The 24,158-nt window shown below is 39.3% G+C and overlaps 1 protein-coding gene across 4 annotated transcripts in view; it reads left to right on the top strand.

Annotated features, from left to right (window-relative positions):
• Positions 1–24,158, top strand: part of ARHGAP6 (Rho GTPase activating protein 6) — a 537,825-nt gene that overhangs the window by 483,288 nt on the left and 30,379 nt on the right. For all 4 annotated transcript variants that reach the window (XM_035288889.3, XM_035288890.3, XM_054251125.2 and 1 more), the window contains exons 4-9: positions 3,599–3,855; positions 6,146–6,341; positions 10,325–10,380; positions 12,848–12,998; positions 14,016–14,164; positions 21,904–22,083. In XM_035288889.3, the coding sequence (XP_035144780.1) occupies positions 3,599–3,855; positions 6,146–6,341; positions 10,325–10,380; positions 12,848–12,998; positions 14,016–14,164; positions 21,904–22,083 (989 nt within the window). The remainder of the gene's footprint in view (positions 1–3,598; positions 3,856–6,145; positions 6,342–10,324; positions 10,381–12,847; positions 12,999–14,015; positions 14,165–21,903; positions 22,084–24,158) is intronic.

Below are 24,158 nucleotides of genomic sequence, written 5' to 3'. Positions count from 1 at the left end.
AAAAAACACTGAATTTAATGACCCTGAAGACAGCAATGACTTGGAGGGAGCTGCTTTAGAATCCAATGGAGGTATCAGCTAGATGGGATGAAAGAGGATAGAATAGTAGTTGAGAAAGTTATAGGCCAGAAAGTAAAGGAAACACTTTAGAGACTTTTAACTGTGGCAAAAGGAAAGGGGGTAAACCATGGAGAAAAGAAAAGAGTGGGTCGAGGGTTATTTATTGTTTTAACAAGTAAACTGCTTGAACATATTTAGTATAAAATATCTAGTAGAAAAAAGAGGTTGAAGACACAGGCACAAGAAGATGTAATTTATAGCAGGGGTGGCCCACCAGCTGTCTTTGTAAATAAAGCTTTACTAGAACACAGCCATGCCCATTCATTTACTTACTGTCTGAGGCTGCTTTCCTGCTGGACTGGCAGATTGAGTAGCTGCTACAAAGACTGTGCAATCAGTCAATAGGGTGGAGGCTAGACTGAGGCAAATTGAGCACCTAGGCCACAAAATAGAAGGAAATGCTCAGTCTGCATGCTGACTTTGCAATTGCTCCATGCCGAATGCAAGCACCTTATCATTTTGCATCCTAGCCCTTCTAAGCTCCAGCTGTGTCAACAAAGCCTAAAATGTTTACTCTCTGGCCCCTTATAGAAAGCAATTGCAGAACCCTACTTATACTCTAAGAGTATTAGGGTAATTTTTTGAACTCTTGAGTACAGTACAACGTTATCCATGGTTTAAAGTTATCAATAGTTGAATGGCAGGTAGAGGAGCATGGGAACCAGGGAGAGGCAGAAAGGCTGGCAGGATGCAGAGTTACACCTCCACGTCATGCAAAGGGAGGCTATAGAAGGCACAGGTACAGCAGCTGTGAAGAGTTGGAGCCTTTGTACCTGCTGGTTGCTCTTCTCCTGAAACAGGAGGCAGAATTATTTGCTGGTGGGAAGATCTGCACCGGAGGTACAAGAAGTCTGTAAACGAGTCTGGTTGGTTTTCCTTATATGGAAAAAATGACTGGGAAAGGGCTCAGTAGTCCCCATCTTATAGTAAATCCCTGCCATGCATGTGCCTACCTGAGCAGATGTGTCACTTGCTACATTTATCAATGTTCTTTTCACTCTTATTATGCCCTTGTTTCTGTTATTTCACGTAGCTGTCAGCCTTAGCATCCACATTTCTAGACTTTTCCAACCTTTTAAAAGTAATGTTTGATTATTTCTACAGACAAGATTTTATATATATATAGTCTTCAGGGTGCATAACAGGAGGTCTGGTACTATCCCCTTTGGTTTCTAATTTTGCTAGTAGTAGACACAGCCTATTATCAATAGTGAGAATTATACCTCACTACACTGTCCACATTGATCACTCAACGAATTATTTTTTATTACCATATATCACCTAGCTTGTTGCTAAAGAATGGCAACTATCCTCTGAAAATTCCAAAAAGTTTTGATTTTTTTTACTTCACAGTAAATTGCATGTTTTGATAGAACCAGAGGTTCAGGCTTTTCAAGTAGCATTTCTACTTTTAATGTAGTCTAGGCCTTTTAAAGTCCTTCTACCTGATTTAATGTTAGCCTTTTCTTTCAAAGAACAACCAACCTTGGAATTATTTTTCCTTGATCATTCTAGTTTCATCCATAGGGCTTATAAAAACAATGGAGATGTTAGATTCCAACTTACTGCTGCTAGGAGACCTAATTTGGAGTCTAAAAAGAATAATACATTTGATTATATTATCAGTGCCTTTCAGCATGAATATAAAATATTGCCAATAAAACACCTGGCCCAAAGGATTCAAGCTACATGTATACAGATTTATGACAGAAATTCAGAAAGGAACTGTATGTAAGTCTCCAAAATAAAAAATACCCCATAGATTTCTGCACTATGTCCCTTTCCCCAAATTGTCCTTACTAGAGGATTTCACAAATTGTTTCCTGGGCCTCCCACCAGATATTTAGTATCCCACTGTGCACATGGCCAACAGAGTGGCTTGAGTGTAGATCACGAGAGTTACAGCCCCAACCAGCTGGCTGAAAATAGAATGTGGGGTGAGGAACACAATGAAAACAGAGCGGACATCTTCCCAAGCAGTTCCCAAGCTGTTCCTCTGCCTCCCAGGTTATCATTTCACATGCTGATTCTTACTGGAAACCTCACAGTGTATTCAGTTAATAAATTTCAGCCTTAGCTTCATGCATCTCTCTATTATAACACCTGATAGTCACTCTGTTATCATGATTTGCATTTCTGATTCTCTGCTCCTTCACCCCAACCCACACTCTGAATGTAGAGGGGAGATCCCATAAGCGCAGAGGCAGGAGCAAAAGGCCTCAGCCTGTTTCCATATAAATAATGAAAAAGAAAGTAACTAGAAGTATAACTGTAGTAGTTATTAGTTATTCATATGTGATCTCAGTTATTCATAGGTGATCTTAATTCTTTTACTAATACCTCTCAGGTTGGAAGTATGAACCTGGGGTGACATTGTGAAATGAATGACACTAACCCAAGATGCTTTAAGCTCTCTGTCACGCCCCATAAGGTCTGCTGGAGGGCGCCTCAGCTGTGCAGCAGCACCAGCACTGTGAAAGCGCCTGCTGCTTATCCAGCTAGGGAAGGAGATGTCCGAAATAGCCGAGACAGCTCCTTCCTGGGGAAGTTGGGAGAAAACTCCGCTTCTCCAAGCTCTTGTGGTAAGGCCTGACAGCTGTCAGGTAGGCCCACAGACATCCAGGGGCTTAACTGTCTCTATGTGATGCTGTGCTTCAGTGGTCATGTTCCATGTCTACTCTTACATTCTGCTTCTGCACCTGGTTCCTTTTTACTTAGAAAAGATAATCAGTAATAGTAATATAAATCTTAATGTTTTAGTTCTTTCTTGATAAGTATGGAAAAAGTGCTGATGCATTATGCATCTTACCTTACTTCGGGTGCGAAATTCCTGAGCCTCTACCTGAATGACACGTGATGTACTTGACCCTATCACTGCCACGCCCTATCTACCGTGCCCCCAGTCTCCGACCACCAAGACCATGCCCTACCTACCCTGCCCCAGATTTGCAACTCAGTAAAAGTGAGAGAAAGCATCCAGGCATTTGGTGTTGGGGCCACTGCTGATCTCTGCGATTTGGGTAAAACTGTTTTCTCTGTGTCTTGTGCCTTTTATTTCTACAATTTCTGGGCTCACAGAACCCTATAGGGCTGGACCCTATACTGAACACCTCAGGAGAAAGGACTGTACCTTTTATAAGCTTTGCACCTCCCATTGGCTAGCTTGTTGTGGCATGTAGCAGGCAGTCAATAAATGCCTGTTTGAATGAGTGGATAGACTTGAGACATGTAGAGAAAAAGTAGAGACCTAGGTATCTAAGATGTGTGTTTATAAATACTAGTTTTCTTTATTGAAATAGAAACTTGGGCCATTCTGATAAGCACAAATGTCACCTTTGTATTTTGACTGATGAGTCAATTCTTCAGAAAACATTTCTTTGAGTATGTCTGTCCTTACTTAGCTCTTAAACATAAATGAGAGTGTTTTCAATGGTCCAGTCAGTCTCTGAACGTGAATGTCTGTTTTTTTCGATTCCAGAATTCATCCCGCAGGCATTTGGAATGCCCTTATCCCAAGTCATTGCAAATGACAGGGCCTATAAACTCAAGCAGGACTTGCAGAGGGACGAGCAGAAAGATGCATCTGACTTTGTGGCTTCCCTCCTCCCATTTGGAAATAAAAGACAAAACAAAGAACTCTCAAGCAGTAACTCATCTCTCAGCTCAACCTCAGAAACACCAAATGAGTCAACATCCCCAAACACCCCGGAACCGGCTCCTCGGGCTAGGAGGAGGGTGAGGTGGCCAGTATTTGCTCTGACACCAGTGCTAGGAAAACTGGAGATGTACAGTTATTCTTTGAGTTTTTGTTCATGTGAAAACTGGTTATGTAGTTGGTGTTCAGATATCTGTCAACAACTCCGTTAATGAAGAATGTGCACTGGGCATGTGGCACCTGGCATAGCCTCAGACCTTGTCCTGACTCCTCTCGAAGCTGTTGGGTGTCCCCCCCTTTGTCACTTCTGTGCTCCATGCTCTCCTAAACATTCAACAATATCACCATTGATTCTGGTCTCTTGTAATCCATCAGTCTTGCTAGACTTGATGGTTAGACTGGAGGCTCAAGGGCAGGGTCCAGTGTTTCAGCTATTAATACTTTCTTCATCATTAGTCTGAGAACATGCCTGGCCAACTGAATTGGCGGTGGGTCTTCCTAAACAATGAGCTTTTTCCTTATCAATGGAGCATTTCTTTTTTCAAACAGAACCATAGAATCCTCTATATATCCTCTTTCAAAACAACACTCTAACTATGTGATACCAATTGTTGAGTACTATGTTCTAGGCAGTGTGCTGTTATTTGAATTCTTCAGGCAAACTGGCTGGTGATTGACTGAGTCAATCGATAAGCATCTCTAAAGCTTCCAGGTTACTGGGAGATCTTCTCTCCCTTTTTTAAAACAGATGAGCATTTTATTTTAATTTTTTGGAGTCAGGGTCTCGCTCTGTTGCCCAGGCTGGAGTGCAGTGGCATGATCACTGCTCATAGCAGCCAATCTCCTGGGCTCAAGCAATCCTCCTGCCTCAACCTCCCCAGTAGCTAGGACTACAGATGCACACCACCATTCCTAGCTAATCAGATGCACATCATGCCTAGCAATTTTTTTTTTTTTTAGTAGAGATGTGGTCTCACTGTGTTGCCCAGACTGGTCTTAAACTTTCTAACTCAAATGCTCCAAAGTGCTGGGATTACAGGCATGAGCCACCACACCTGACCTTCTCTCCCTTTTTTCTCTGTCACTTGGGGATCCTAAATTTTGCCACCTCCAGTTGTTGAAGACTGCCCTAGTTAAAAACACCAGACACTTCCCACTTAAAACCCACATTTTACAATCAGCCCCTAACATTCATTGCTTCTCCAATGTAGAGGGAGACCTGATCCATTGCTGTTTTTGCTGTATTGACCATGTTTAAAAATGAAGAAACTACAAAATTATGGAATGCCTGAATTTGCATGATGGAATTGTTCTTCTAATTCTGTCATTGTATCTCAGACTGTATTGTCATACAACAATGACACTAAAACTCTAAATTTTAGCTTTCTAGGAATGTAGGGCTCAGGCAATGGGTCTCCCAAATGCCCTCTCCTCTGTCCAGGCCTGGCTAGCCAACTGCTTTCTCAGTGCTTCATCAAGTATGGGTGGCTATGGCAAATGCAATTGGTGCCCTGCTCCCTTTCCCTGACCCTTAACCATTCCTAGCATGCCAGCTCACCTTCCACCTGCCAACACCTTCTTTGCTGAGGGCTTTATCTGATGCCAGAGTTGCCCAGCCCATGCAGATGGAAGGCTGTAAGTACTAGGAGATGATATTATCTCTCTGCCCCACCAGAGGCTGCCCTTAAGCAGTGATACCTGAAGCTTGGTGTATAAACACCCCAGCTCTCTCATTTGATAGGGATAGCTCTGAGGTGCATAATACGTAGCTGTCTCCTAGAGCTCCCCAGAAAGACTGAGCTCCAGTTGCCCACAATGGCAATAGGCTTGATAATGCTCCCTTCACCAGCTGCCTTTCCTTCCTTGTCTCATTTCCCCACTCCCCTACTGGCATTTCTCAGAACCACCTCTCTAGTAAAGTACTTTGTGCTGTTTCTCAGGAAAATTAAGCTAAGGCTGTTTAATGGAATTATTCCACTTTAAAACTCCTAGAGCCATAGTTTTTTATTTACAAGACTTCTCTGACTACCTCATTCATTGAGTATGTATTTTTTTTCTTGTTTCAAGAAATGAAGTGGTTGGGCCAAAATACTTTAATTATGTGTTTCCCATTGCTTGTCTTCCATTTGGAAAATTTTGGCTATTGTGGAAATTGTAACTGCCATTACCTTGAGGAAACCTTGTAGAGGTTTTCCAACCTTTTCAAAAGGCATCTTTTTTTTAATATACAAACATTACAATTAATGCAATCAAGCAGTATTATTTTAAGTATGATAGAGTCATGAGCAAAGTATGTATTGGCTAGCATCTGGGGGCAGCTGTTTTTCTTGGCTATCTGTATTTTTGTTCATGGCTCTGCGTCACTTGCAGGGTGCCATGTCAGTGGATTCTATCACCGATCTTGATGACAATCATTCTCGACTACTAGAAGCTTTACAACTTTCCTTGCCTGCTGAGGCTCAAAGTAAAAAAGAAAAAGCCAGAGATAAGAAACTCAGTCTGAATCCTATTTACAGACAGGTCCCCAGGCTGGTGGATAGCTGCTGTCAGCATCTAGAAAAACATGGTAAGTAGACTTGTCTGTCTAAAATACTAAAGGCTTTCATTTATTCAAGCATCATTCATTGAAGTACCCAATTTCAATTGTGTTCATTTGATCATGCTCTGAGCTGAAATTTCCTGTGTGAAAGTGTACAGATGTGAGTGTTTGCTAAGAGATTGTGGGGCTAAACAAGATCGGAGATGGGGGTGAATCAACTTGATGATATCCAGACTGCTTAGCTCCCCATAGTCCTCGGAAGTGACCTTGGAGGCCAAGCAATTTAGGGAAGGGTCAGGTCTGTTGGACTGGGTTTGTCACCAGGACTTCTTTCAAACAGACCAGAGTCACTTTTATTAATTGTACATAAAAGTAGCCTAGGAGGTTACTCACAGGGATTCCTTTAAAAAGTAAGAGTCCAGCTTAAAAAAAAATTGGGGAATCATTGCTTAAGTGAATAGAAAATACATCATTTTTGACAACAGGTTTCCATATTGCTATTTGCATTTTTGTGGAAGCTTAAAATTTTTCCACAGTCACCCTTTGCAAGTCAATTCTAGTTACTAAGTTGACTTAAGAATGATATATAGTTCTTTAAAATATTTTCTGAAATTTAGACTTCTGGCTTATTAAACTGACATTTTCATAAACTAAATTTGTTTGCTGTAGTGTTAGCACATGTTTTATGTACATGAGAAAAGTTTACTTTTTTACTATAAAAATAATAGCTCATTGTAATAAAGTAAATGTGAAAGCAAAGAAAATTCTGAGGTTACCATATAGGCATAACTACTATTAACATTCTCATGTTTGCTTCCTAAGAGAAATTGAACTTTATTTAAAAATTGTTAAGAATATATCTAAATTTCTTAATTCATTATAATGGAAATCACTGGATAACACATGGATAACCTAAAACTAATGTAATAAAATCTTGTTTATACAAAATTTTAAGTGTAGGTTTTTCCACCTTATCTTTCACATGCCTGTGTATGACCTATGTACATACCTTGAACGTACCTCTCCCTGTACACACACACACACACCCACACACACACACACACACAGACAAAAAAAAAACTACAGTCACGTACCACATAATGACATTTCCATCAATGATGGACCAATAGGCAATGGTCATTACATAAATTATAATACTGTATTTTTACTGTACCTTTTCTATATTTAGATACACAAATACTTAACATTTTGTTACAGTTGCCTACAGTATTCAGCACAGTCACATGCTGTACAGGTTTGTAGTGTAAGAGCACTAGGCTCTACCATATAGCACAGGTATTTAGTAGGCTATACCATCTAGGATTGTGTAAGTACACTCTATCATGTCTGCACAGTAATGAAATTGCCTGATTTATTGCTTCTATCAATTGAGGAACTTAGAAAAAAAATCACACTATTTAGAATAAAATACAGAATTGTATTTCTTCATCTGCACAAATGAACATAAGTACCCACCTCAAAAGTTCTGTAATGATTCAATTAATTAATGTGCATGTAGTACTTAGAACAGTACTTGGCATATATTATTATATAGAGAGAAATAGACCCCTGCATGAACTGAATGACTCTTCTGTGTATGAAATAGAAAACTTTAATAGTAGGCCTCAGTAATTTTAATTTTGGCTGCATTTACTTTTTTATTTTCACATGGTTTCCGAATAATTGAAATTTCTGCAGAAGCAAGATATCACATAAGGGCATTTTCTACAGAAGTGGGACTATTCTCTTCTTACCAAGAGATAGAAAAGACAACTTAAACAAATTGAGATGTTTACTTTGTTTCTGGATGTAAAGAAATAATGTTATAAAGAGTTAAGGCTGGCACTGTGGTTCACACCTGTAATCCCAACACTTTGGGAGGCCCAAGGCAAAAAGATCACTTGAGCCTGGGAGTTTGAGACCAGGCAGGCAATATAGCAAGGCTCCAACTCTATATAAAAAGTCCAATTATTTCTTATTTAATTATATATTGTACTAGTCATAAATTTTTCAGTGGCAAGAGAAAGGTACCCAAAAAAAATAGGTTAAGCAAAGTGTCCTCCCCCAAATAATAACCATTTTTATTTATATACTGGGAGCTTGATCTAGGCAGAGCTGGGTCCAGGATTCAAATGATGTCATGAGTGTCCTCTGTTTGCTGGCTTTACTCTCAGACCAGCTATCTTCATGTGGTGGCCATCACTCTCATAACTGAATCTCCCAAATGAAAAGAAAATGAGCCACCAAAGAAAGAAGTAATGTACATGATGCTCGTCAATGGCAATGACTAATGACTTGCATAGAAAAAGGAGAGCCATTCAGATATTCCATGCTCCCAAAGGAAATATACAATACTTTTTGTGAAGTATTCTTGCCCTATAATATCACACCAAAGTCAGAGAAATCTCTGGCTCTAGCTATCTCTTTACAGAAAATAAAGGGGAGAAAAAAACATATAAATAACACCATGGAGTATCCAAATCCAGACAATATGTAGATCTACAGTAGGAAATCACTGAGATTTCTTCACTAAACCAATTAGAAGGAAAAAGGAAACAGACAGGGGAAACACAGATTAAGAGACTAAAAGGCGCGTTGATCATATCACAGCATGTGACCATTATGTGGATATTGACTGGAAATTTAATGCTATTAAGGAACTATTGTTGAAATTTCTAGTATGTGATAGTAAAATTACTTGTGTTTTTAAGACACCTAATTTTTTAGAACTGGGTTTCTCAACCTCAGCACTGACACTATATTCTCCCATCTAGGACAGGATCCTAGGAAAAGCAATCAGAAATGTGAACAAAAATATGTCCACAGAGTTGTTCATGTAAGGTCATTTATAATAGCAAAATAACCGTGTATATTTTGGGGACCTGTACACCATTTAGAGGGGAATATGGAGTAAATTGTGGCCCATTCATACAACAGAATATTTTGCATTTTTTATATTTCCATAGATTTTTAAGAAACAGGTGGTATTTGGTTACATAAGTTCTTTTGTGGTGGTTTGTGAGATTTTGGTGTACCCATCACCCGATCAGTATGCACTATACCCAATTTGTAGTCTTATATCCCTTTTAAGTGATATTTACAAGGAATTATTACTAGCATGAATGAAAATTCTTGTGGCATAAGAAAGGCAGTAACATTTTCTCTGTTAATAGATATTATATATGTGCAGTGTGATCTCAACTATGTAAAAATACGTACATTTATGTAGAAAAGGCTGGATTTTAAAAATGAAATATTAGCTAGGCATGGTGGCTCACACATGTAATCCCAGCGATTTGGGAAGCTGAGGCCAGTGGATCACTTGAGCCTAGGAGTTGAGCTTGAGCCTGGGCAACATGGCAAAACCCTGTCTCTCCAAAACATACAAAATAAATTACTCAGGCATGGAGGCATGTGCTGGTAGACCCAGCTACTCTGGATGCTGAGGTGGGTCAATCACTGGAGCCCAGGAGGTCAAGACCACTAAACTCTAGCCTGGGCAACAGAGTGTGACCCTGTCTGAAAAAAAGAAGAAGAACAAGAAACTTAAGAGTGACTATTTCTGCATCAGGTATTTCTAAAAGTATATTATTTTTACATTTTTCTCCATTTTCTAGATTTTAAGCAGCATACTTTATGGTCAGACAACTATTTTTTTAAATTGATAAAGAGCTAGAATCCCTATAAAATGTGTGTTTAGGTAATAATTCTGAATAATGAAATAAAAGCTCATTTTCTCTGATAAGGAGAAGGTTAGAAATATATAATGTCACATGAAAATATTTGATCAGAAACATTAAACATAAAATTCTGGTGCTTAGAGGGCTGACCTTTATGTATCTGGCAAATAGAAATAGTGTGAGATGAAAGAAACTTTACTGTATGCTGCCAGGTTACTATTGCTCTGCATGTATGGCACTGTGCTGGCATTCTGCTCTCCTTCTATTTTGATTTCCTCCAGAGTATCAAGCCATAAAACAAGACTGTTGATTTTGTTTGCTTATTTTCAGGCCTCCAGACAGTGGGGATATTCCGAGTTGGAAGCTCAAAAAAGAGAGTGAGACAAGTAAGTGAAAAGTAAAGATTATACATTATGTTTTACCTGACTTTCAGTTGAATTACCTTTTGCAAAGTTCAAGTCTATGCAAATTCAATTTTGATTATCTTTTTTTTTACCCTCCAAGCTATTATAATATAATTGAATTCCAGAAGGTAAACGGCAACAACTCAGAAATGTTGTTACAGTCAGGCTCAAACACTTGAAAGCAAAACATCTGGCTGCATCTGTGCCATGTGCAGCCAAGCAAAACTAATTTATATACATCTTATTGACAATTGCAAAAGCAAGAAATTCAGAGTGCCCGATCAATAAGTGATAGAAAATAATTGTACGCAGCATCTATTTTTACTAAAATGTGATATTAAAAATGCTATTAACATTCCCTTCACATAAGATGCTATTATAGCTTTACTTTTTGAAAACTAAGTAATTCTTATGGAGTTTTCATAGACCCATTGACCCCCAGTATGCTTTTCACATAGGGACTGTGCTCCTTTGTTTCCTTCTGCCCTGTGCAACATTCCTACCATGAAGTTTGATATTAGACCTTTAACAATAGGTTCCTGTGATGAGGCAGGTACTCATGTTTGTAATGGCTTCATAAAAGGCAAACCAGCCTTTGAGAAAAGAGTTCATTTGTTGGTGAAGGCAAATTAAATCATTATTTTCTTTATGTTGTTTTCAATGGAAGAAAATAAGGAACTCAGCAACTCAAAAATTAATTCAAATGAAAATTAATTTTAGTTGGATGAAGCTGAAGAAATGACATTTGTTCATATTATTGAAAGTAATTGAAATAAATACATCATATATATTTTTTGTCAAGACAAATAAGGACTTTCAAAAGAAGTATGTTTTCTGATTGGCTGGTTGGTTTTTATTCTCACACAAGAAACAACATTAAATGGATCAACATTTAATGTTCCACAACAGAACTTGCAAGAAGGAAGATAGTATGATAATATTTCGTAGGCCTCCACCTATGCAGAATTGCAGAATATTTTCACAAATATTATCTCATTGAATCTGCCAACCTGCTGTGAGTGTAGCCTCTTTAACACACTTCTGTCAAGGCTTACAGAGATTAAGAAAGGTAATTCAAGATCACACAATTTAGTCACCGTTAACTTCACAGGCCAAGCTATTTGCATGTTCCATTCTTTCTGCATATGTGTATGTTCAGAAAAGAAGTATGGTGTGTTTGAATGATCACAAGTTGGAGGAAATTCAATGGAAGCCTTTGTTTTGGCTGCCCGACACATGCTGATGGCGAGTTGTCTGGAATCAATGAGTAGGTCAGGATAGTGATGGGTGTTCATTCTTCTCAAGTGGATAGGTAGTGAATGCCAAAATTTACTCATCAGTTATATCTGGATTCGTCAAAGGGGAAACCTTTGCACAGACTTGTATTTAAGGATTACTCAATAAAAATATAATTAGTATTTATTTAGAAGTAGATTTTGACTATGAAATATGCTCTAACTCACTCATCATTTTATTTTGTTATATAACCCCTTTGCACCCTGCACTTTTTTCTTAGATGACTAGCCACAATGTTAAGAGTGAGTCATTTGTGAAATTACCTGCTTATCACTTTGTTTCTCTAGAGGTAATTTGCCTCTTTATTCACTAGTGTATTTTGAGGGCCTGTAACAAGGCCTGTGACACAAGAAACGTGTAATAATCTTTGTTGAATGGATGGATGGATGAATGATTGAAAACGAACTCTTAGAGAAGTGTATTGCATAGTGTAGGATTATGAAGTTACATAATGATTCCTACAGCAGAGAACAATGCATAAGAGAAGTTGAGCTGTTAGAGACAAAAGCAGGGCATGGAGTTATTACACTCTTGTTACTTTGTTTTCTTGCTGCTCTAGGTGCTAACAGACCTACTGTAATGATTACGGCAGGGAATCCTTCTGGTAATTGTTAATAAGACTACTTTGACAAATCTAAGACAGTATTTAGTTATTGGCGTCTTTTAAGCCTTAGTCATAAATGTCTTATCATGATTCTTAATTTCATTTTTGCAGAAAAATCTCTTTGTTCTCTTGTTGAGTAACCTCAGTAAAATATCAACATTCAAACATGGCAGGATTGGTGACACACAGAACCACTGTGTAATAAATTAATTCCTCCCTCCCACATTTATTGTTGACCTAAGTTGTCTTCTACCTTTTAGGTGTACCTCCTAACCTGGTTGTCATTACTGAGCCCTTCTGCATACATCATTAACAATAAATCCACAGATACTTTTATTTAATAATGCTTTTAAATATATATACACACACATATATATTCATAGCTGGACTGTGTAAACTTGACAGATCAAGGTGACATGTTTGCTTCTCCTTCTTGGGGTCTGTACAGACTTAATTCCAGATGCTATGTGTCACAGCACTTCTCTTGATGGGCACTGCACATTGAGGTATGGTGTTATGTGACTGCCACTCGAACCGTTGTTTTTCCAGTTACGTGAGGAATTTGACCGTGGGATTGATGTGTCTCTGGAGGAAGAGCACAGTGTTCATGATGTGGCAGCCTTGCTGAAAGAGTTCCTGAGGGACATGCCGGACCCGCTTCTCACCAGGGAGCTGTACACAGCTTTCATCAACACCCTCTGTGCGTAATACAGCCATTTGTGGGAAAGTGGCCCTGAATACTGAGATGTCCAACTCATTCATCATAACTTTATGCATATGTTTCCTGATAAATTTTTTGTCCTTATTTATCAATCTCTAAAGAATGGGCTATTTGGAGACATTTCTCAGATTTACCCAGGGAATAATTAGCAAGAAGAAAGTTGCGATAAAACAAATAGAAATAGCCAAGAAGAATTTGAGAGGCTTTTGAAATGACCCAAGAACAGTAGAAAGTGCTGTGAGTTAATGCCTGGAGTACCAACAAGAGTTCACTTTGATTCTGTGCCTAAAATTGAGTTAGTGTTTCTGATATGAAGAAGGAGGGAACCATGGGAACCCAGGGGAAGCAAGATGCCATAGCCCAGTGCCAGGGCTTTCAACATAGCTGCTTCTGGGCCGTAGCTACAAATCCCATGAAGAAGAAAAGGAGGAGGTAGAGAAGGGATAGGCCAAACTTGGATCAGCCTTCATAAATTTCTTCCCTCAATGCTACAATTCAAATAGGATCACAACAGAGAGAGAAGACCTTGTCTTTGCTGTATCTTGGTTACTGCCATCAAAATATCTGTCCTTGTGAATTGCTCAACAGAAAAGAGCCTTAAATCCATTATAAACTCAAACTTCAGAATGTTCACCAATTTTCATTCATTGTTAATAACTATTTGCCAACAATGGAAGACTGAAATTCTTAAACTAGGTGATGAGTAATGCCAGGGAAGGGGATAGAAGAAAGTAAGGGAAATTTAGTCACCCCTTTTCTTTTAACCTGGATTACAGTTATTTTTCTAGATATTGTACTTCCTCCAGGTCTAATTTTATATCTTTCACAGAATCTTGCTGCTACCTTGCTAAAGTAATGGGCAAGAGAGTGAAGGCATGAAACAGGACTTGCTTTGATAATCCCTTTCAAATTAGAACAGTTGAGAGGAGGCCTTTCCTCTGTGCCTGAATGATATGGGCTCCCCTTTTATTTGAGCACCTTTTTTGCCTTGCTTAGTGTTGGAGCCGGAGGAACAGCTGGGTACCTTGCAGCTCCTCATATACCTTCTACCTCCCTGCAACTGCGACACCCTCCACCGCCTCCTACAGTTCCTTTCCATCGTGGCCAGGCATGCCGAGGACAACATCAACAAAGATGGACAAGAGGTAAAATGCATTTGCTGTCATAGATGCTGTGATTCTTCCTCCCCCTGTATTAAAAGGGCATATCAGCAAAATGGCCAAACATTTTGCCTGGAGGTAATGACATCTCCCCTCTCCAACCTAGCTGCCTATGTAGGAAGAGACTCATGCAGGGCCTTCTCTGGAGGGGCAGTTCCTAAGAGTGCATGGGCCATGAGCCTCCTTATATGTTTCAAGTATGCTTCCAAAAGGCTGTCATTTTCCATGATGATGCTTTACTCAAGAATCTGAACTTCTATTTGTGAAGAAGAAAAATAATGAGCTACAGAAGTGCTTGCGACCATGTGAAAGTGGATTGATGGGGGTGGGAGGAGATTGTTGGCCTTGTAATTTGTTTTACCTGCTTCTGTAACTTGGAGCCGAAATATGAGATCACCTCTTTATTCTTCCAGTTTGTCCCTGGAGCTCCCATATGCACTATTAGCAAGAAGCCTAGTATCTCCCTTTTAAGGGATCCTTTCCTTTCTTAATCCCTACCAGCAAAACAGGGACTTGCTCAGTTCAAGGGAGGGTGAGTCCTGCTTCCAAACCAAGTATGGAGGAAACTAGGTCTGATCTGCTGACCATTGCCATTATGTCTCGATGTCATATGGTGTCAGCTGCTCAAAGCAGCTTGTACATAGTCCCATAGACTCTTTAGGGATGTTCTTGTTGGACCTGATCCACAGTCAGGCCCCAGTGAGCCCCCCACCAAATCCAAGATCTTGGGTTCTGGTTCTCTATGGTTACACTCGTAACCATATTTCAAGTTTTGTTTTTTGTTTCACTCTTGGACAAATGAGATACTGGCTTCAATTTTAAGTTTCTTACTAATAGGCAACCTATTTAATCTTCACCTTAACAAGAGACCCCCCCGCCCACCTTCCCTCTTTGATACCATGCAGTTATACCTCTCCCTCACCTTGGATTCCTCAGGAGGTTTTAGACTATTTATAAGCTAATATGCACTGTAAATCAACAAGAAGGGGCCACAGGCATTCCAAACTTACTTAACCACAGGAACTTTTTTGTAAATCCTTGTTAAACAAAGCTCAGCTGCATGGTGCCTTCAGTTCTGTGTTTGTCAAATTTTCTTCCCAAATAACATGGTTATGTATATTTTTTTCACTCTAATCCAGAAAGGCAATTTTACATTTCTTCTCATCCTCCTCCTTATGGGTATGAGAATGGTACTCTCCTGACTTAGCCATTTATCTCTATAGTAGTTATCATTAGTGAAGCCCCAGATGGCTTCAGGTTTCATATGGCACTGACACCTTATTTCAGCATACACATCTCTTTGATGGGCATACTATAATTCTCATAATTGTTAAGTAGTTTTATTACTGATTTGGGTGTCAGCCTTTATCGACTAGAGTTATAAGAGGAGCTGTAGCATTATCTGCCTAATTGCTGGGGAAAAGCAGAGCTCTGTGTTTAAAGGTACTTCAGTTACTTCTCTAACATTTCTTAAGTACTGTGTGAGAAGGAGAAAATTGGGTCTCAGATAATTAAGAAGGCATTGAGGAAAGCAGAAGGTCCAATTGAAATAATTATTGCCCTTTTAGCATCATTTTCAGACATTCTTTCCATTTAAATGCTGAACAATCTCCATCGTCTATGCCAAAAAGAAGAAAATATTCTTGAATACGTGTAAATGAAACAGTCTGATGGAATATTACCTACCATTTATGTCTCTCCTTCCATGTGCTGGCTTTGTGCTAGGAGGTATATATGCAAATTCTCTTAACAGGCAAGAGAGATATCACTGCTCCATGTTTCAGAAGCGGGGCAAAGTAACTTAACCTAGCAACCCACAGACAGCTTCCACTTAAGGTTGTACGAGTGGCATATTAGTCCATTTCACAACTCTAGGGGATGTGCCATGGACCCCGTATTCACTGTAGATTTGCAGAATTATTAGGACAGTATTTCAGTGGATGATAGAAAAAGATCTTGAAGAAGAGCAATGTCATTATACTGGTTAGTGGGTCGCGTTGGTCCCCTAACTAGTCAATTCCCAGCTGTGCATGGAACCCGAGCCAGTCTAAGATAAAGAAGTACAGAATAGGAATTCAAAGAAAAAAAAAACCTGTACTGGGGTCTAGGTCAGGGTTTCTCGGCCTCTGCACTGTTGATATTTAGACCTAGGAATTCTTTGTCAAGGGGATGTCCTGTGCATTGTAAGATGTTTACCAGCATCCCTGGCCTCTACCCACTAGATGCCAGTAGCAGTACATCTCCTCTCCAACCAAGTTGTGACAACTAAAAATATCTCAAAACATTTCCAAGCCTCCCCTCTGAGGGGAAGGGCTCAAAATCACCCCTGGTCGAGTGCATTTGGTAGCTCTTTAATTCACTGACCATGTGTTGTTGAAAAATTCTATTAACCTTCCTATACCTGGATCTCCTCTTATGAACTTGGGAAATGAATATTCTTCAACCAGCCCTAAAGAATGGTTGAGAGACCTAGTATACTATAAGGAATATGAACTTATCCTGGTGACAGTGAAGTTGTAGAAGGAAGCCAGGGTTTACAAGGGTTTCTAGACACTCTAGACCTAAACATTGCATCAAAATGAAAGACTAATCACTAAAGACTAAAGCAGCAGGAGAAATATAAGGAGAGCATTGCTTCCGTGAATTTGTTAGCAGTAACAGGAGATCAGGCAGCTCTCACAGCCATTGCAGACTGTAGTAAAGGCTACAGAGCAGTGAAGTACTGAGGGAGACAATGGGAAATCGGGCCATCTTCATAAAGTGCTGAATACCTCTGTGCAGGACAGCTGGTTGATTCTTTTAAGCTGTGAATCCTTGGAGGGATTCAATAAACAGGTGATATAAACTGTTGTAGACTGGCTAGAGACAAAAGGAGAGTGAGTTAGGAGGCTGTTGTATCGATAGAAATACGGACAACAGCAATTTTTATTATAAAGGTTCCATGTAAGAATAGCCTTGGGATTTGAATCATGCATGTCCTGAGCATTTACCTTAGGTTCCTCTAAACCAATGACTGTTGCTTAGAGATTTTCTAATGACTGTCCTCAGGATACAGTGGTATGTTAGAAGTGGAGGAGGTGAGGACACAAGGCAAATATAGAATTAGGGAATGCACTGCAGAGTCATAGCAGATATTCAGAGAAGAAGTAATGAGCATGGGCCAGAAAAGTTAGGAATGGCTTCATGGAGGAGGTTGAATTTAAGATGTACTTCAAAGGGTGTGTAGGGATTGAATGCACAGAGCACATAAGCACAGCATTAGCATGGGAGTTAGCCAAACCTGTTCTGTTAGAAGTCAAGGGTAGAAGGAGAGGATCAAGAGAGAAGTTGTTGATTATTTTTTAGTCGATTTGGCATGAGCAGGTAGACAATATGGAAGGGGCAGACTGGAGTACAGCTAAATATTAAATTGTAAAATATGGTCAAAACAGCATTTTTCAACTTATCTTACCCATTTTTAGTGTGTATTATCTATTTGTTAGGATGCTGTTTTGGGCATGGCAACATACTTGAAACCTGACGCAGACTGTCAGAGAGCTTGAAGGCTCACACAGGTTTGGCCAGCACCTTGCTGCATGGCTTGTCTTTATGAAAGAGAGGAAGAGGAAGGAAAACAGAGTTGAGATGGGGGATGGTCTTAGCTTTGTCACCTACAAAATGAACATAATATTTTCTCTTTGATAGGTGCTTAAAATTCAATGCATCATTAACTGGTGAGATCTTAAAGATGTCGAAAAGAAGGGCATGAGAAAAATTGTTGACCAGTCAATCGGTGCTTTTATGGGAAAAAAAATAGCAGTATTTTATTGAATTGTGGTGTTTTGCTATCTTATGTTTGTTTTGTTTTCTTCTATTTTGTTTCGTTTGCTATTTGCTTTGCTCCTTAGGGAAAAGAGAAATTCCCAAGTGTAAGAAACATTGCATTTCTTCAAGAAAGAATATAGCAAGAACCAAATTGAAACCTCCTGAGCAGTGGTTTTTCAGAGAGTTCAAGAACCCCCTGGCACTGCATGGAAAATGTGGTGTGAATATGCATTTGTTTGGTGAGAGAGTTCATAGCTAGCATTGAGTTCTCAAAGGGTCTATGAGGCAAAAAAGAAGTTACCAACCACCAGTGTAGGGCCATGATTCCTGATCTTTGAGGAAGCACATGCCTCTAGGAAATGGTAGGTTGGCTTTGGAACAAGACCTGTGCCTCACGTCACCCTCATCCAGCCCTGTTTTAAAGCTCATTTTCCCATTTCCCCATGCCATGGCTGAGTCTGCCAAGCAAGAGGAAACAGGAAGAGATGTAGCAACAGGATGAAGACAGTAGGGCTGCCTAGAATGGGGCCATCAGCTTCACTTCTTGCTGCATAATCTCCTGGCTCTGGGCTTTGGGCATCACTTCCCTCATCTATAAAACAGGGACAACAGCAGCAGCTGCTTCTTAAGCTTATAGTGAGAAAGAATTGAAATGGCCAGTGGAAAGCCCCTAGCCTGGTACCTGTACATGCTAGACTTTTAACACATATGAGCTATTCATATGAGGCTTAGAAATGATCTAGGATGTTTATTTAGTGAAGATAAGTTTTCTTGAATTGATAACTAATTTTAAAATGAAGTAATGGCCTGGCTCAAGTGCACATTGCATTACCTAGACACAGCCATATAGTACATACAAACATATGCTGAAACACATGGAGAAAAAGTAGTCATTGCCTGGGAGCAAGTCTCCTTTCCTTAAAAAAAAAAACAATAAAACAAACCCCCAAAGCATTAACAAACCCCAGCAGTTTGGTCTGCAGCTGGAATCTGTGTGCAGTTTTACAGATGGGTTGTATTCCATTCCCAGAATAGCAACAGGAGAAGGAAAGAGCGGAAACAGAGCTCTAGATTGTCCTTGTATGAAACATTCTTTTAAAAGAAAACAAAATCTTCCATTTGTTCATGCTTAAAAAAAATAATGAGAAAACCCTACTATAACTTTAAAGGAGTAAGGGGAAACACTCCAAATACCTCTGAGTTCTAAAGGGAGGAATTTGAAAATGACACATATTTTATTTTCACCTTAATCATGAATTTGTAGGAAAAGAAATAAAAAATAAAATGAAAACTTGTCAGGTTTTATATCAGTGAAGTAAAACAAAAATGATGGAACGATCCTATGTAAAGGGCACTTTCTTTCAAATTGTCAGTGTTTATCACATGAAATAATTTCCCTTGGTGGCCAATCATTCACCTGAAAACAGCCTCACCTTCTAAAAATAAGACAACTTGTGTACCATGCTGGGATTGCAGGACAGGGCAGTCACCAGCTCATGGCTCCAGAGGATGAGAGTGGGGCTCATGGGGGCTTTGTCTCAACTGTTCATCATGACTCCTAAATTCTATGCTGAGGTGTTTCTGAAAGGCTGTATAGATCTTTCCAGGCATAAAATCCCCACCAAGCAAACACAGTTCCCATACTTATCCTCACTGTCAACTGATATTGACAAGAGAAATAAAAACTCTCACAAACAAGTGGTTCTCAACCAGGAGTAATTTTACCACGCAGGAGACATGCAACCCTGCCTAGAGATCATTCTGGTTGTCACAACTGTAGGCTGGGGGTAGGGGTGCTCCTGGTATCTAGTAGGCTGAGGCCAGAGGTGCTGTTCCACATCTGCAGTGAACAGGACAGCCCCCACAACAAAGAATGATCTGGACTTACATGTGATTAGTGCTGAGGTAGAGAAACCCTAGCCTAGAGAAGCTTACTCAGACTCTCCCATCCCCCTGAAAAAAAAGACACGTAAGTAAAAAGAATGCCCACACCTTTAAAAGTGTTCATATTCCTAACTACAATTCAACTTGCAGGAATTTACTCCTAAAAAGTGCTGACCCAAGCTCACAAGATGTCTTTTCAAGGGTATTTTTGTACTATTGTTTATAATAACAAACAATTCAAGACAACATACATGCCTATCAGTTGACTGATTAAAACACATCATGGTTTATTCTACGGGTCAATGAAGACTGAAGACAGGATTTTTTTTTTTTTGATAGTGGAAAGATTATTGTAGCATATTGTTAAGAGACAATAACCAAGTTACGAAATGTCATATGGATGGGATCCCAGTTTTAAAGAAAAATATTTCAGGTATACATGTATATATGTGCACAGGAAGACATAGGAATGGATGATTTGGGGCACTGGTGAAATTATGGACATTTTTTTTCTATTTGCTTACCTGTACTTTCTAATTACTAATATATTGAACATAATTTTTTATACTTCAAGTTAAAAAATAGTTCCCTTCCTTCACCCTGTACTCCCCTTTAGTTTCCTGTATTTCTTCTTCCTCCTTCTCTGTGAGATCTTTTGAAGAAAGTGTCTACCTTCACTGTTTCCACCTCTGCAACTGTGACTCATTCCTGCCACACCACTGACATGACTCTTATCTGGGATATCAGAACCATCAGAGAGTCCATTCTGGAGGTAAGGGTCATATCTCAGTGACCCTCTGCCACAGCTGATCACTCACTTGAAACTCACCTATCATTTCTTCTAGGATACAGGTTTCTCTTATTCTAAGTTCTCACCACCCATTCTTGACCTCCTTCATCAGCTGCTCCCTAAAGATGCTGGAGTCTCAGGAACCTCTTGTCAGCCTTCCATGTTCCTCACTTAACTTTCCTTCCATTTTTTCATTTGTTTAAACACAAGAGCCTCACCTTCTGCATTATCCTCCTCACCCTTAATCGCTCCATAATTTGGGAAGCTGCTCTTCATCCCTACTTCTTCCTTCCTAGTTCAGATGCTAGCTGCTGTAGCCTAGACTGTTGCAGTGTGTCCCAGGTAGTCCTACTTCCTTGCATCCCCTATCCCCTGTTTCATAGATTGCTCTTCCTGAAATGCAAATTCCATCTCCATTCTGCTCTGTTCAGAAACCTCTTGCCCTTAGGTGACAATTTGAACTCCTTGGTCTGACACACAAAGATCATCTTACCTGGCCCTTGCCTGCCTTTCCTACAGAACCCTTACCGCACTGAGTTTCCTGAGGCTCTGTGACATATTTTAGATGTTTCTGTCTTTGCATGTGTGATGCTTTCTTCACTGTGAAATTGTCCCCTGCCCCAGATCCTTTGCTTTTCAGCCTAGCAAATTCTATTCTTCTTTTGAGAGTTTGTGCAAATACTTTCACCTCTGTGGTGGTGATCCTGGGACCTTCAGAGTTGAGAGCTTTATAGTTTGCAGTCATTACCTATAAATGATAGGCTTATTTCCTCCCTAGAAGGAGAGCCCTTTAAAATAAAGTCTATGCTGTGATCATTGCTGGAAAAGTTTTAAAATAATTACAGCATATGAAAAGTGCCCAGCCTGTGATAGGTGCTGAGTGGATGAATCAATGGCAAGATTATGGATTGATGAATGAAGGGATGGATGAAGAAACAGATGGATGGATGGATGGGTGTCAATATTTCTTAAGTGCAAACAGGATAGGAATTTTATATAGTATCCATTTTACAATAAATGACTTAGAGTTGCAAATTTTTACTGAATATGCTATTGAGATGACCACTGAACTGTGAGTTTCAATCCAAGATATGAAAGCAAAAGGAAAATTGTGATGCTCTCCATGGATTGTGATAGAAATGATGGTATCCTTGCAGGATTATAAAAAATGGAGAAGAAAATGTTTCAGTGATTATTGAATTTTGAAAGGCAAAAATAGCAGTCCTTGTGTTCTCTTCTCCTCTAGGTCACTGGGAATAAAATGACATCTCTAAACTTGGCCACCATATTTGGACCCAACCTGCTGCACAAGCAGAAGTCATCAGACAAAGAATTCTCAGTCCAGAGTTCAGCCAGGGCTGAGGAGAGCACGGCCATCATCGCCGTGGTGCAGAAGATGATTGAAAATTATGAAGCCCTGTTCATGGTAGGTAGCCCTTCTGTGGCAGGACATCACAACAAACTGCCTACTGGTTGCCTCCGGAGGCAGGATGAAACTCTAGTAGACCACTCTCTGGTGTGTAGTGCTGCTCACTGAATTCATCTGAAGTCAGGCGGTTTCATCAGGAGTAGAAATTTGTACAACTATGATGCCATTTTAAGTTTGTGATTCCATGTTTTAACAAACATGCCAAATTATAATTTTCATTTTGTCATCCTCTAAACCATGGTCACATTTTGGAGTCATTTAATCATAAAGCAGTGTCCTTGCTCAAGACATTAATAAAGCCCTTCTTTTTGGAATTCTGTGTCCCTCATGAATTCATGTATTCATAAGCATCTTCAGTGGCTTCACCTCCTCCAAGGTCAATCTTAACATTTTATCTCCTACATGAAGCTTCACCTGTCATTCCTTTGTCCTTCCCATGCCACTTTTCTGTCCCTGAACTCCATTACTGTTCTTACTGATGTTTATCTTGCCCAACATTGTATATAGTCATTTATGCTCATTTCCCCTAGTAGAATATAAATGCATTTAAAACAAGGGCTGCATCCTTGTTATCTCCTCTCCATACCCTCTGTACACTTTTGGAAAGCTCTCCATCTGGCAGGCATTCAATAAATATTTTTTTGATTTGTATTGAATTACCAGTTCCTGTTTTCCTTCATAAAACTGCATTGCTTGCTACAACTTCCCTTGAAACATTAGAACAAATGCCAACTCTCTTCTATTTCTGTTCACCACTAATATTGCATGTCCAAATTTACAGGAACCTTCTTCATGTTTCTTCTCCCATTTCTCTTGTCAATTTGCAAGCACTTATTCCACTTATTCCACTAGAGCCTTTTGTGCATCCTTTAATTAAGAATGCTAGTTACCTCTTTTAAATCTCTCTAGTAATTTGTCTACACTTATCAATTGCTGTGCATTAGATTTATGTCCATGCTTGTCTTATACCAATTTGTTTTATAAATTTGAGACCCAGTGTTTTAGAATATTTGCCCTCTGTGTCTTACCTATGTGATTGTGAGCAAGTAATTCAATACTCATTAAGCATCAATTCTAGCTTTAGAAATAAGAAAAATACGAAAGTGATGTAATTCTCAGGGTGGTGACCACAATCATTTGATATGTCAAAGTATTGTGCAAACTGTAGCAGTTTATGTAACTGTTAATTAATAATTATATTAGTTGGGTAACACATGCTGCCTCAAATCTCAGTGCTTTAACACAGACATAAATCTCTCTCTCACATAAAGTTTAATGAGATATTAGGTGGACCGCCTTCCAGGTGATGATTTAGGAATCCCAGCTCCTTGTATCTTGAGGCTCTGCCATTTTTTAGGGTTTTACGGATAACCCCAGAAAGGTCATGCTATTTTCCACTCAGATCTCATTGGATCAGAACTTATGCACAAGCCACACTTAACTTCAAAGGAGGCTGGGAAATGTATCCTGGTGGGAAGCCCAGGAGGAAGAGCAAATGGATTTACCACAGTGAAAACTTCACTGAGGTAGAATGGCATCTTTCTCTTGTTTGTATCTCTGAAACACAGTCCCTGGATTGCCCATGATAAGCTCTCAAAAAAAGGTTGAATTAATAATTGACTCTACATAAAATTTACACTTCAGCCAAAATCCTCATAATTAACTACATATTTGGATGAATCAAATGTCTGAACTTTTCAACATTTTCATCAAGTTTTAAGTCACATATCATCTTGCCAAGTAGTCTTGGCATTACTTCATGTTCTCTGGATTTTTTTTTTAACAAAACAATACTTCTCATCAATCTTAATTCTATTGTCTAAGCAAAGTTCTGCTTTATATGAAACCACAAACCATTGGGCATTTCTTTTCAACTCAGATACTAACAAAACTCTTCCTGGTTTCTTTGAAAATACAGCTGCTGCCATTTCAATTGTGCCATCCCTCTTCTCTCCATTTCCTGCCACCTGAATTACTAACAGCAGTATAAAAACATCAGTATTCTACCTTTTCCAGCTTTTCCCAAATCTGATCTTTGTTTGCCATTCTCTGTAGGGACTGATGTCAACATT

Source organism: Callithrix jacchus, chromosome X (genome assembly GCF_049354715.1).
Source record: "Callithrix jacchus isolate 240 chromosome X, calJac240_pri, whole genome shotgun sequence".
Lineage (NCBI taxonomy): Eukaryota > Metazoa > Chordata > Mammalia > Primates > Cebidae > Callithrix > Callithrix jacchus.
This window is presented reverse-complemented; position numbering and strand designations above follow the sequence as displayed.